Source organism: Halichoerus grypus, chromosome 3 (genome assembly GCF_964656455.1).
Source record: "Halichoerus grypus chromosome 3, mHalGry1.hap1.1, whole genome shotgun sequence".
NCBI classification, from domain to species: domain Eukaryota; kingdom Metazoa; phylum Chordata; class Mammalia; order Carnivora; family Phocidae; genus Halichoerus; species Halichoerus grypus.
The window spans coordinates 169,302,843-169,316,477 of NC_135714.1; the positions used below are offsets into that span (position 1 = coordinate 169,302,843).

The window sequence follows — 13,635 nt, forward strand, 5'->3', positions numbered from 1 at the left end:
TCATAATACAGACATATATGAAATCATCAAGTTGTACACCTTCAACTAATACAATGTTATATTTCATCTCTTTTACCATTTCATTTTCTTTTTTTTTTTAAACATTTTATTTATTTGACAGAGAGAGACAGCGAAGAGGGAACACAAGCAGGGGGAGCGGGAGAGGGAGATGCAGGCTTCCCGCAGAGCAGGGAGCCTGATGTGGGGCTGGATCCCAGGACCCTGGGACCATGACCTGAGCCGAAGGCAGACGCTTAACGACTGAGCCACCCAGACACCACAACCATTTCATTTTCTTGATAGCTCTTCTGGAAACAGAGTATATTTAAATTTGTATTGAGTCATACTCAAAGAAGCCATTTTATTTGTTGAATTTTTATCATTTTTCTCTTCCTCAGATTAAAAATCCAACTGCACTAGAAGCATTCATAAATAAAAAAAGACCATGTCACAAGTGGTCCAATAATAAAGTACCACATCAGATGGTAGAAAAGTAAAAGGTATACAAGATGCTTCCACTGTTGGTGCTGCATTATACTCCTTTTGTTTGTCCTCCTTAAATAAATGCCAACAACAATAAATTAATATTGTTGTCATTTATTCAACAAGTAACTGAATGCCTATGGTAACTTTCAGAGTTCATAAAACTCTTACACAACCATTATTTCATTTAATACCCCTCAAAGATGTTATGGAGAGTCAAGGACAGTGTCAATTTTAAAAGGCGGCAAATAGGGGCACCTGGGTGGCTCAGTTGGTTAAGCAACTGCCTTTGGCTCAGGTCATGATCCTGGAGTCCTGGGATCGAGTCCCGCGTCGGGCTCCCTGATCAGCAGGGAGTCTGCTTCTCCCTCTGACCCTCCACCCTCTCATGTGCTCTCTCTCTCTCAAATAAATAAATAAAATCTTTAAAAAAGGGGGGGGCGGGCAAATAGTCCCAAAGAAGGTAAAAGCAATATTCAGGATTAATCATTCTCCTTCTGCTGGACACTTGGTGCCTCTCCCCTAATTTTTCATTCCTACATATCAAGCCAGATATATAGTGAAATAAATGGAATTTTAGAAACACTATGACTAAGAAAGTAAGGTAATATTGAGGGAAGAGTAGTAGAGGTGGGGAGATATTTCTGTCTACTATATCTTTCCCAGACCATTTCATATAGTTAACAAATAAATCTTAGTGCTAATTTTGCAGGCTGCTGGCTAGGCGTAACCTTTGTCTTTAAGCCAAGTGGTTTCACTGCTAAATGTCTGGTAAGGATACCCAATCACGAATATATTAATTTGTCATGAATGTGTGAAATATTATCCTACTGAAGTGGGAAAATCAAGTCTCTTGGGCCAACTGAAGAAAGCTTCTAACATGCTGCAAACATGGACATTAAATACTGAGTTCATGTTGAAAGTGTCAGTAATAAGGAATAAGAAACTGATCCTCTTTATATTGCAGAGGACTAAGTTTCCTCCAGGAATACTGTGCAGTATGACTGAATTTCACGATCTCCTTACCTGATTTCAGGTGTAACAATCTCTGCTGCCAGACTATCTGAAGATTCTTGACTTCCCAGAGGCATTAACCCTATAAATATACAAATACGGATGCAAGGTTTAAGAGAGAGTACATTGATTTCTTTTAGTTTCTACATGAAACTCTACTTTAAGCGTTAATTTTAACATTTAAAGTCTTCATTTTAGTCAAGTAAAAGACCATGTCACAGTTGCCTTATATTATCACCATTTTAACAACTGTACAGTGTATAACTGAATGGCAGTAACTCCACTCACTATGCTGCGGAACCATCACCACTACCTACCTTGTGTCTGGATTCCTTCATTTAGCATAATGTTTTGAAAACTCAAACATATTGCAGAACTTATCAGAACTTCATTCCTTTTCATGGCCAAATAATATTCCATTGGATATGTATATGTATACAAATATATACATGTACATTTTCTTGACCCATTCATCTGCTAAGGAACATTTAGGCTGTTTCCATCTTTTGGCTACTGTGAATAATGCTGCTACGAACGTTGGTAAACCAGTTTCTGCTTGAGTCCTTGCTTTGAATGCTTTTGGATATTTACTTTGGGATGAAATTGCTGGATCATGTGGTGATTTTATTTTTAACTTTTTGAAGAACCCCCGAACTCTTCCACCAGTGGCTCCCCATTTTACATTCCTACCAGCAATGCACGAGGGTTCCAATTTCTCCACATGCCTCCCAAGAATTACTTTCCTTTCTCTTTTTCTGGTAATAATCCATTCCAAATGGATGTGAACCATCTCATTGTGGTTTTGATCTGCATTTCTCTAATGACATTGATACTGAACATCTTTTCATGTGCTTTTTTGCCATTTGTATATCTTCTTCGGAGAAATATCTATTCAAGTCCTTTACCCACTTGTGAGCTTAGTTGTTTTTTGCTGTTGTTGAGTTGTATAAGTTCTTTATGTATTCTGGATATCAATCACTTACCGAATATATGATTTACAAATATTTTCTCCCCATTTTACGGGTTGCCTTTTCACTATCAATACTGTTCTTTGATGCACAAAAGTTGATGAAGTCCAATTTTTTCATTTATTGCCTGTGCTTTTGGTATCAATTCCAAGAAATCAGATCCAAAGTATGATAATTTCCCCGTTTTCACCTAAAAGTTTTATAGGTTTAACTCTTATATTTAGGTCTTTTATCCATTTTGATTTCATTTTTTTAATATGGTATAGGGGTACAACTTCATGCTTTTGGATGTGGATATCCAGTTTTTCCTGCGGAGTATGTTGAAAAGACTTTCAGTTCCCCCACTGAATGGTCTTGACACCGTTGTTGAAAATCAACTGACCATATATATAGGAGGGTTTATTTCTGGGCTCTTTATTTCATTAGTCTGTATGTCTGTCCTTATGCCTATACCCACTGCTTTGATTGCTACCTTTTTATTAAGTTTTGAAATCATTAGGGTGAGTTCTCCAAAGTTTTTCTTTTTCAAGACTGTTCTGGCTACTTAGGGTTCATTGACATTCCATATGAATTTTAGGATGGGTTTTTCTGTTTCTGCAAAAAATGCCAATAATATTTTAATAAGGGTTGTACTGAATCTGTAGATTGCTTTTGATAGTATTGTTATCTCAATACTTTTGTAGTTTTTAGGGTGCAAGTCTTTGCCTCCTTGGTTAAATTTATTCCTAAATATTTTATTCTTTTTGATCCTATTGTAAATAAAATTTTCTTAATTTCCTTTTTGTACTGTTCATTATTAGCATACACATATATAATTTATTTTTGCAGCTAATATAACTGAATTGCATCTTGCAACTTTGCTGAATTCATTTTATTAGTTCTAAGAGGTGTTTTTTGATTTTGGTGATGTCATCTGCAGTGATAGTTTTAGTTCTTCTTTTCCAATTTAGATTTTTAAAAAATTTTGCTCTAATTGCTCTGGCTAGAACATCTGTGCTATGTTGAATAGAAGTATAGAAGTGGTGGCAGTTGGTATTGTCTTGCTTCTGATCTTAGAGGAAAAGCTTTCAATCTTTCATCACTGAGTATGATGTGCACTGTGGGTTTGTCATATATGGCCTTTATCATGTTATGGAAATATCTTTTCTAGTTCTCTTCCTAATTTATTGAGGTGTTTTTTATGTGTGTGTATTTTATGATGAAAGGGTGTTAGATTTTGTCAAATGTCTTTTCTGCATCAATTGAAATGATCAGATGGTTTTTTTTCCTTCATTCTATTAATGTGGTACACTCTATTTATCTCCATGTCTATCTTTATGTCAATTTCATGCTTTTTAATTATAGTAGCTTTATAGTAAGTTTTGAAATCAGAATGTAGTGAGCTTTTCCGTTCCATGATTTTTTGTTGTTGTTGTTATACTAGCTCCTCTGTATTTTCATATAAATTGTTGGATCAGCGTGTCAATTTCTACCAAAGAAGTCTGCTTAGAATCTGATTGGAATTGCATCAAATCTTTAAATCAATAAAGAGAACTGCAATCTTAACTAGAGTGAATTTTCTGATACCTGAACATGGACTGTCTCTCCATATATCTAGATTTTTTTTTTTAATTTTATTTGTCAGAGAGAGGGAGAGAGAGCACAAGCAGAGGGAGCAGCATGCAGAGGGAGAAGCAGGCTCCCAGCTGAGCAGGGAGCCTGATGTGGGACTCGATCCTGGGACCTTGGGGATCATGACCTGAGCCGAAGGTAGGCACTTAACCGACTGAGCCACCCATGAGTCCCCATATATCTAGATCTTTATCTTGGCAGTGATTTATAGTTTTTAGTGTTCAAGCTTACACTTCTTTGTTAAATCTACTCCTGAGCATTTTATTCTTTATGATACTATTGTAATTTCATTTTCAGATTATTTACTAGTAGTACACAGAAATATAGTTGGTATTTATATACTGATCTTGTATCTTGAGACTTTGCTGAACTTACTTACTAGTTCTATGATTTTTTTTTACATCCTCCTTTCCAATCTGAATGCCTTTTATTTCTTTTTCTTGCCTGACTGCACTGCCTAGAACCTCTGATACTATGACGAATAGAAGTGGCAAGAGTGAACACCCTTATATGCACCCCTATGTTTATGGCAGCATTATTTACAATAGCCAAATTATGGAAGTAACCCAAGTGTCCAATGATAGGTAAATGGATAAAGAAGAGGTGGTATATATGGAATAGTATTTGGCCATAAAAAAGAACGAGATCTTGCCATTTGCAACAACATGGATGCAGCTACAGAGTATAATGCTAAGATTCTCTCTCTCCCTCTCCCTTGGTCCCTCCTTGCTCCCACTCTAAGAAAAAAAAAAAAAGGAAGAGACAAACCTAAAAACAGACTCTCACTTAACTATAGAGAACAGACAATTATCAGAGGGAAGGTGGGTGGGGGGGGTGGATGAAATAGGTGATGGGGATTAAGAAGTACACTTATCTTGATGAGCACTAAGTGATGTATAGAATTACTGAATCACTATATTGTACACCTGAAACTAATATAATACTGTATGTTAACTATACTGGAGTTTAGTAAATAATAACAAAACAGAAAAAAAAAAGAGTGATCATCCTTGCCTTGTTTCTGATCTTAGGGGAAAAGCATTTAATATTCATCATTAAGTATGAGGTTAGCTATAGGTTTTTCATAGCTGTCCTTTATTAGCTTGAGGAAGTTTCCTTCTATTCTTAGCTTGCTAACAGTGTTTATCACAATGTCACCAACTTTTTAAACATAATGATATACACAACTCTCCATGTCAGGCATACAAAATATACTTCATTCTTTTTAATGGCTCTACAGGATACAGTTGAATGAGACTGCTAACTTCTAGACTGTTTCTAAATTTCACTATTATAAATGATGTTTAATTCATTAGGATAAATTTTTAGAGCAAAACGGCTAGGTCAACAACATATATGTAAATAAGGTTAAAACATATGGGTTTATAGGTAGCAAAGAAACAAATGTGTAAGTTTACATAAGATGGTCTCTCTTGAGGATATAGGAGCTCAGAGTTAAAGAATTAAGGCTTAGGCTGATTCCTAAATTTTGGGAAAACTCATACAGTTGATTAGAGATACATGAAAGGATTACCAAGCAGCAATAAGGGTCCAATTACATTCAGAAATAGTTGTGTGTGCGTGTGTGTGTGTGAAAACATACATAATTTTCTCAAAAGCAAAAATCTATTACTGACTACTATAAACTAAAGAGCCTCTGCACAGCAAAGAAAACTATGAACAAGATGAAAAGGCAATGTACTAAATGGAAGAAAATATTTGCAAACCATGTGTCTGATAAGGGGTTAATATAAAAAACAACTCATACAACTCAACTGCAAAAACAACAATTAAGAAATGGGCAGAGGACCTCAATAGGCATTTTTTACAAAGAAGACAAACAGATGGCCAACAGACACAGGAAAAGATGCTCAACGTCACTATCAGGGAGATGCATATCAAAACCACAATGAGAGGTCACCTCACACCTGTTAGAACAGCTATTATCCAAAGGACAAGAGATAACAAGTTGTGAGGATGTGGAGAAAAGGGAACCCTTGTGCACTGTTGGAGAGAATGTAATTTGGTGTAGCTACTGTGGGAAACAGTATGGAGGATCCTTAAAGAATTAAAAATAGAAATACCATATGATCCAGCAATTCCTCTTCTGGGAATTTATCCATAGGAAATGAAAATACTAACTTGAGGAGGTATCTGTGCCCTCACTATTTACAACAGTTAAGACATGGAAACAACCTACATTTCCATCAATTGATAAATGGATAAACAAATTGTGGGGGGTGTGTGTGTGTATATATATAAATATTATTCAGTCATAAAAAGAATGAAATCTTGCCATTTGTGATATTATGAACCTTGAGAGCATTATGCTAAGTGAAATAACTCAGATATAGAAAGACAAATACTGTGTGATCTCAATTCTATGTGGAATCTAAAGAAAACAAAACAAAAAACACCACCAAAAAACCAAGCTCATAGATAGAGAACTGACTGGTGGTTGCCGGAGGTGGGATGTGGAGGGTGGGCAAAATGGGTGAAGGGGTTCAAAAGATATAAACTTCCAGATACAATATAAATAAGTCACAAGGCTATAATGTACAGCATGGTGACTATAGTTAATAGTACTGTACTGCATATCTGAAAGTTGCTGAGAGTAGATCTTAAAAGTTCTCATCACAAGAGAAACAAATTTTGTAACTGTGTATGTTGATGGATGTTAATTAGACTTAATGTGGTGATCATTTCACAATATATACAAATATCAAATCATTAGGTTGTACACCTGAAACTAACATAATGTTATATGTCAATTATACCTTAATAAAAAAAAGAAAAAAGAGAAAATAATTGTCTTTAGCTGGTCCTGGTTAATTTGGAATAGAGAAAAAAACTTTAGGCTATCTGAATTAAGGTTTGACAAGCTTTCAGCATAAGGAAAGATGGTGGTGATGAAAACATAGTTAAAATGGCTGCTAGACAGGCTGTCTAAGCTAGAAAACGAGGCCAGAAGAGAGCTGTCCAGCTTACCAACAGAAACAACAGAGAGGGGGTTAAAGGTGCAATGTAATCCGTAGAAGGAATGAAGAGAAAAAGGAGGGTATAGTCAGAGGAAAGGAAGAATTCCAGTTTTGGGTAACTGAAAAGCCAAGGGCTTGTTGCTCCTAGAGGGGAGCAAACAACTGTGAAGCTGTACAAGTCACTGTTTGGGCTCCAAATCTGCCAGCATGGTGACAAAAGTGGTAGGGACTAACCCTGAGCTAAGTGCTGCTCCTTTCCTACGAGAACAGCAGAGTTCTACTTTAGACAGAAGTTCTGTAATGGATTGATATCCACCCCATATCTCAGGTGGAAAAAAAAAAATCACTGACTTAGAAAGTTTGACTTTTAAAGAGGTCATAAGAAACTTTCCAGAATAAAACTTTCCAGGTTTATTATTAACACAAATGATTTAACAAATGTTTATGCTTTTGACCTGATAAAATTCAAATATTTAAATTAAAATAATAGGCAAGTAAATCTGGTCTCATTACTATAGCCTGTTTACCATAAAATCTGGCTAACAGTTTAGAATTTATATCAACTTCACAGCCTGTTCACTAATTTTTCATTTTCATCCATTGTTGCAAGCACTTTAAAATGAATCTAAAATTTAAAAAAAAATGTATGTATTTATTTGAGAGAGAGAGAGTGTGTGCAAGTGGGGGGGAGGGGCAGAGAGAGAATCCTCAAGCAGACTCCCTGCTGAGCATGGAGCCCAACATGGGGCTTGATCCCAGGACCCTGAGATCATGACCTGAGCCAAAATCAAGAGTTGGCCACTCAACTGACTGAGCTACCCAGGTACCCCTGAAGCTAAAATTCCTACTGTTATCATAAGAAATAAATAATCTTGGTTACTGAAATGTTTTTACCTTGAGTTGTGAGCTGTCCTTCTTGAGCCTGTACACAACGAAGCTCTTCAATGGTTTCCTTCAGGGAATCCCTTTCTGTTCTTAACCTCTGGAGGGACATTAAAAAGAAGAAAAGTTAGCTTCAAGTTTTATGAATTTATTCATCGGTGGTCTTCGCCTTACTAAGAGAATGATGAACAGCAGTGAAAATGGGCATGTTTCACCTTTTAATCTTCCACAGAAAGATCATAATAAAAGGAAAATATTACAACAAACTTTTTCCCATTCAATAATATTCAATATCTAGTATGTGCAAGGCAATGTTATTCACAGTTAAACATAAGAAAAGTGTCTACTCTGTCCTTAATGTAAGTACATTATACAAATAACATTCCTTTCATTAGACATAAAAAAAAATCAAACAGCAAAGACTTTAAATATTCATAAACCATTACAAAGTAAAAACATTTTTAGAAGATTCAAAATATGCTGAACAACAAAAAGAATTGTGTCCTCTGTATTAATTCTAAAGAAAACAAAAAAGCTACACAAATTTATAGAAAGTAATGAGCAAAACAATGTATAAGAAGCAACAGTGGTAGAAAAGATAAAGATATACAAAAGAAATTAGTGGAAATAAAATTATTCTTTTAATCTTTTATTTTAGATTTATTTCTGAAACACAAATGTAAATCTTCTCTAATTTAAAAAACAAACAGGATCTCTAATTAAAAAATTTATAAATAGAAGGAATTAAATATCATTATCTTAATTTTAGCAGTGCTCAAAACCAAAATGCCTTATTATACTCACATCCTTTTCTTTTTGAAGACTGTCAACTTTTTCTTTTAGCCGCTTATATTCAAAATCTAATTTATCTGCTTTCTTCGATTCTTCAGATAATCTATTTTGTAGTTCTACTACCTGATTCAGAAAGGTACCATTAATTTGTATAATTTGAAACATTGAAAATTTTCACTATTTTCTTCTGCAAAGGTATGAAAACTCCCTCCCCACAAAATACTAAAAAAAAAAAAAAAAAAAAAAGTGTAGGATATAGCAGCCTACCCCAACAGAGAGAACTAGTAACAAACATCTACCCAGACATTATGGGTTCTAAAACCAGATCATCCAGAATAGCAATGTACAAAATTACAAAAGAACCTACAGGACAGCTTCCATTTCCTGTTATACAGATAACAAAGGAGTCTGAAACTCTTTCAGCACAAAGCCAAAGAAACACGAGGGGAAAAAGTCCAATTGCAGAGCTAAGCTTACAAGAAAGTAAGGGAAACCCTCAGGGGTGAAAACTGCAGTGAGAAGTTTGTATGGAAGCTATGCGGTACCATGAGGCATCCACCAACTGTTAATACCAGGAACCTAGAGCTTTGAATTTAAAGGAAGATGTGGTTGTTAAACCACCTTGGGCTTTAAAAGGTGCTGAGTCAGTAAACAGGCAGGTTAGGAAAAAATCCATTAGCTGGAAAAAGCAGTAAGGAAGATTGCCTGTCTTACAGTGAGTACTCTGGGTCTAATGAAGTGTAACTTGAAATTTTGATTCTAACTATGGCCTGCTAATATGTAGATTTGTTGACATTTTTTACCACATGCCTTATCTGGCAAATCCTAACTCAAGCAATTAATTTAGTCTTGGTTGGTAGTGCTGTGAAATATCTGGCCTAAACAAAACATATGTTGTCTGGAGGAACACAATATCAACCCAAACCCCCAAGTATTCCCAAAGAGAAAGATGAGCCAAATCAAAGAGCAAAGGCCATAAAGAAGCTACTATGAACACCAGTTAGAAAAACATTAACAGTACCAACAACAACAAAACAGTAGAATAAGACCTATAAAGATTTGATTGGAATTATCAGTTATAAAATGTGAGGTTTAATGCATAAAGAAAATAAAGACAGAAATCTAAATTATGGAATACATAAAGAAAATAAAGGCAGAAATCTAAATTATGAAAGGAAGATGATCGGGCAGGTTTGAAAGAATACTCAAAGAGAACTTGAGGAAAGAAAAATACTATCATTGAAAAACAAAGTATAGTAAGCCACAGATCAAAATAGGTAGAATTCATGTATTACAGAATTGTACTGCAATATTTCTAGTTGTAGATTCCTTATTTATTTTGTAATTCTTTTTTTTTTTTTTTTTTTGTAATTCATTGCTAATACTATCTCTGATGTCCTTCATTAGTTCTAAAATTGTTCAGGCATTCTTTTTTTTTTTTTTTTTTTTTTTAAGATTTTATTTATTTGACACAGAGAGAGCACAAGGAGGCAGAGGGAAAAGCAGGATCCCCGCTGAGCAGGGAGCCAGATGTGGGACTTGATCCCAGGACCCTGGGGTCATGACCAGAGCTGAAGGTAGACACCTAACCTACTGAGTCATCCAGGTGCCCCTATTCAGTAATTCTTTTCTTCAAATAATGTCTTTCTGTAATTCTTGCTGTTCTCTCTTCTGTAACTCTAATTAAGTCATCTCATTTTAATATTTTTAAATTTCACATATAGTTTCTCTGAGGTACTTTTATTTGGGGTAATTTTCAGTCCACATTCAAGTTCACTAATGCTTTCAACTTTATTGTGTACTGAAAATATCATAATAAAATGTTGGGAAGAAATGTATCCAGCAAAAAAACTTGCCAGTCATTCATGGTGTACAGAGCTATTCTATTAAAACTTCTTCAACTGATTTTAAGCTAGTATATAGTTTTGATGCCAAAATCAGATCAGGAAAGTATGAGATAGAGAACTTCAACTGAATCAGAGAGGAAAAAGATTCCAAGTAAAATGAACAAAGCAAATCTAACAATGTGAAAACAACAAATCCTCAGTGACTCTATGAGGTTTAACTCAGGAATGCAAGGATGGTTTAAGCATCAACAATCCGTTAATATAATTCATCACATTAATAGAAAGGAGGAGCGGTACAGGAATCTCTCCATGGTGTAGGAAAAGGAGTTGATTAAATTCAGCATCTAAAGACAGACAACCTGAGTAAAATGTGCTAATAATATATGGGTAAAACATTTAAAGCATTCTGTATAAAATCGACAAGAAATGATTGCCTACTATAATTATTTCTATTCAGAGTTGTATTACAGGTCAAACATGCTGATTAAGAAGGAAAAAAAGGGTACGGAGTAGAAAGAAAGAAAAAACTGCTTTTATTTGTATATGACTTCTGACTAGAGACCCTACAGACATTATTAGAAGTAATATGAGAATCTGGCATGGTTGTAAAATGAACATAAAAATCAATTTCAATCATTTAAATGAGCAACAAACTGAAAATGGTATCCTTTCTTTTGCTAATTGCAGTTACAAAATCCGAAAATCCGAATAAGGTACCTAAGAGTAAATATAACAAAACATGTACATGACATTTAGAAGAAAATTATAAAACTTCACTGAAAGACACTGAAGACCTAAATAAATGGAAAGATGTATTCACCAATAGGAACATTCATTGTCATAAAGATGTCAGTTCTCTTCAAATTAATCAACAGCGTCAATGTAATTCCAAACCCAAAGGTTTTGGGTATAAAGCAAAGGAAAAGGTCTAATAGACAGCTCTGAAAAAGAACAAGGTGTGTGTTATCTGTGTTATCAAATATGACTAAAAATCTATAGGTAATAATAAGTGGGGTACTGGTGTAAGAGCAGACAAACAAACCAATGAAACAGAAGAGTATGCCAAGAAACACACTTACATTTAAGATGGAAACTTTAGGTATGTGGTAAGACAGAAATTGCAGGTCCTTGTGGAAGAGACTATTAAATAAACGCCACTAGGTTGAATGGTTGCCTACATAGACAATAAAGTATCAAATGGATCCTTAACCTAGCATCCTACACAAAAACTTATTCCATGTGGATAAGAGACCTAATTGTGCAAAACAAACTTTAAATCTTTGTTAAGAAAATAGAGGTTGGCTTACACCCTTATGTCGGAAATGATCTAAGACATAAAAGGCACAAATCATAAAAAGATATTTAAAGTTATCTTAAAATTAACCTCAAAAAAAGTAAAGAGGTTACAGATTGGCAGAAAATAAATGCTGCAAGTGTAATTGACAAAAGATTAATAGCAAGAACGTAAAGAACTTCCAGAAATCAGTAAGAAAAAGAAATAATACAATTTTAAAAATGAATAAAAGATTTAAAATGGGCCATTCACAAAAGAACTGTAATCAGTAAATATATTTGTAATTAGGGTAATGCAAAGTATAATCATGAGAAGACACTATTTCATATTCATCCAATTGGCAAAATTTCAAGTATGACAATACTATGTGTTGGTGATGTGGAACAATAGGAATTCATTAAAACTGCTATTTAGTAATACAATCACTTTGAAGAACAATTTAGTAATATTTAATTAAATGAAGACACCCTAAGGAAGAAATTCCTTATAGCTGAAAAACTTACACACACATGAAGAGGACATGTTCAATAATATGCATAGTGGCATTTATAATTAAAAAAAAAAAAATTAAAACATCCTGTATGTCCTTTGATGGGAAAATGGATAAATTGTGGTATAGTGACTCAATAGGATACCATATAGCAGTACAAATGAATAAAGCTATACCTATCAACATAAACAAATTTCCCAAATATACTGAGCAAAGTAAATCACAGAAGAGTCCTTTTACTATATCATTTATATAGTTCTAAACCATGTCAAAAACGTTATACATTATATATATATGAACTAATATATATGCACCAAATGAATAAAGAGATGCATGGTATGAAAACCACAAAACAGCACAGTGATAACTATAATGGGGAGGGGAAGAGTCTGTTTTATTCTTTAAGCATAGATACTTGTATTATTCTTTTAGTTCTGTGTATTTTGTATTACATAATAACTTAAAAATAAAAAATAGAAGGATCTGCTACAGACACTAGTCAATAACCTCTGGATAAGAATTAAGTTTCAATGTTAACTATACTGGAATTAAAATTAAAAACGGAGTTAAAAAACAACAACAACAATAAAAAACCCTAAGTTTCAGAGGTAAAAAACAATACTGTGAAAACAAAGTAAGTGGATTTTTGGTAAGCCACAATGTTATAATGGAGAACTTGCTTGAAAACATCACCAAGAAACTTTGTTACTATTCTTTTTACCTGTCTCTTATATGTCTCAAGTTGACTTCGAGCTGCATTGGCTTTTCTTAACTCTTCCTCTAGACTGACAGTGTTCTGCATATACATAGTATTCTTTTCTTCTAAGAGTTTAACCTGACGCCTCAAATCACCAAGATCTTCTAGCTTCTTTTTATATGATTCCACTTGGCCTTCTAGTTTAGACACTTTATCAGAAGAATGTCTAGAATGAGATGGGAAATCAGAAATCAGAAACACATCCAGAGTTGTAAAGCGGTTTTAAAAGTGCTAACCCAAGAGGGACTGCCAGAAAAGAACACATTCTAATGAAATTGTAAGACCAAAGGTGAGTCCAGATTAATGTTTTATTCAGGCTAAAAAATATGACCAAAATTACAGCAAAATGTGTAATGAAGAATGTTATATAATTTAAGGAAAAGCAAGTGGTGGTGGTGGTGGTGGTGGTGTGTGGAAGGGAGGGGTAACCAGCAGAGTCACATGTAGCTCAAAAGCAAAATACATTGAGCAGTGTCCAAATGATCTGGCAATTAGAATGTTATTAATGACCACAGGAAC

The 13,635-nt window shown here is 34.4% G+C and overlaps 1 protein-coding gene across 6 annotated transcripts in view; it reads right to left on the reverse strand.

The window, feature by feature from the left end:
- Positions 1–13,635, reverse strand: part of HOOK3 (hook microtubule tethering protein 3) — a 106,523-nt gene that overhangs the window by 34,562 nt on the left and 58,326 nt on the right. For 5 of the 6 annotated variants that reach the window (XM_036102348.2, XM_036102350.2, XM_078069558.1 and 2 more), the window contains exons 11-14: positions 13,081–13,282; positions 8,741–8,851; positions 7,949–8,036; positions 1,510–1,579 (exon numbers count right to left, since the gene is read on the reverse strand). In XM_036102348.2, coding sequence (XP_035958241.1) covers positions 1,510–1,579; positions 7,949–8,036; positions 8,741–8,851; positions 13,081–13,282 — 471 coding nt within the window. The remainder of the gene's footprint in view (positions 1–1,509; positions 1,580–7,948; positions 8,037–8,740; positions 8,852–13,080; positions 13,283–13,635) is intronic. The other variant, XM_078069556.1, reaches the window with a different exon arrangement.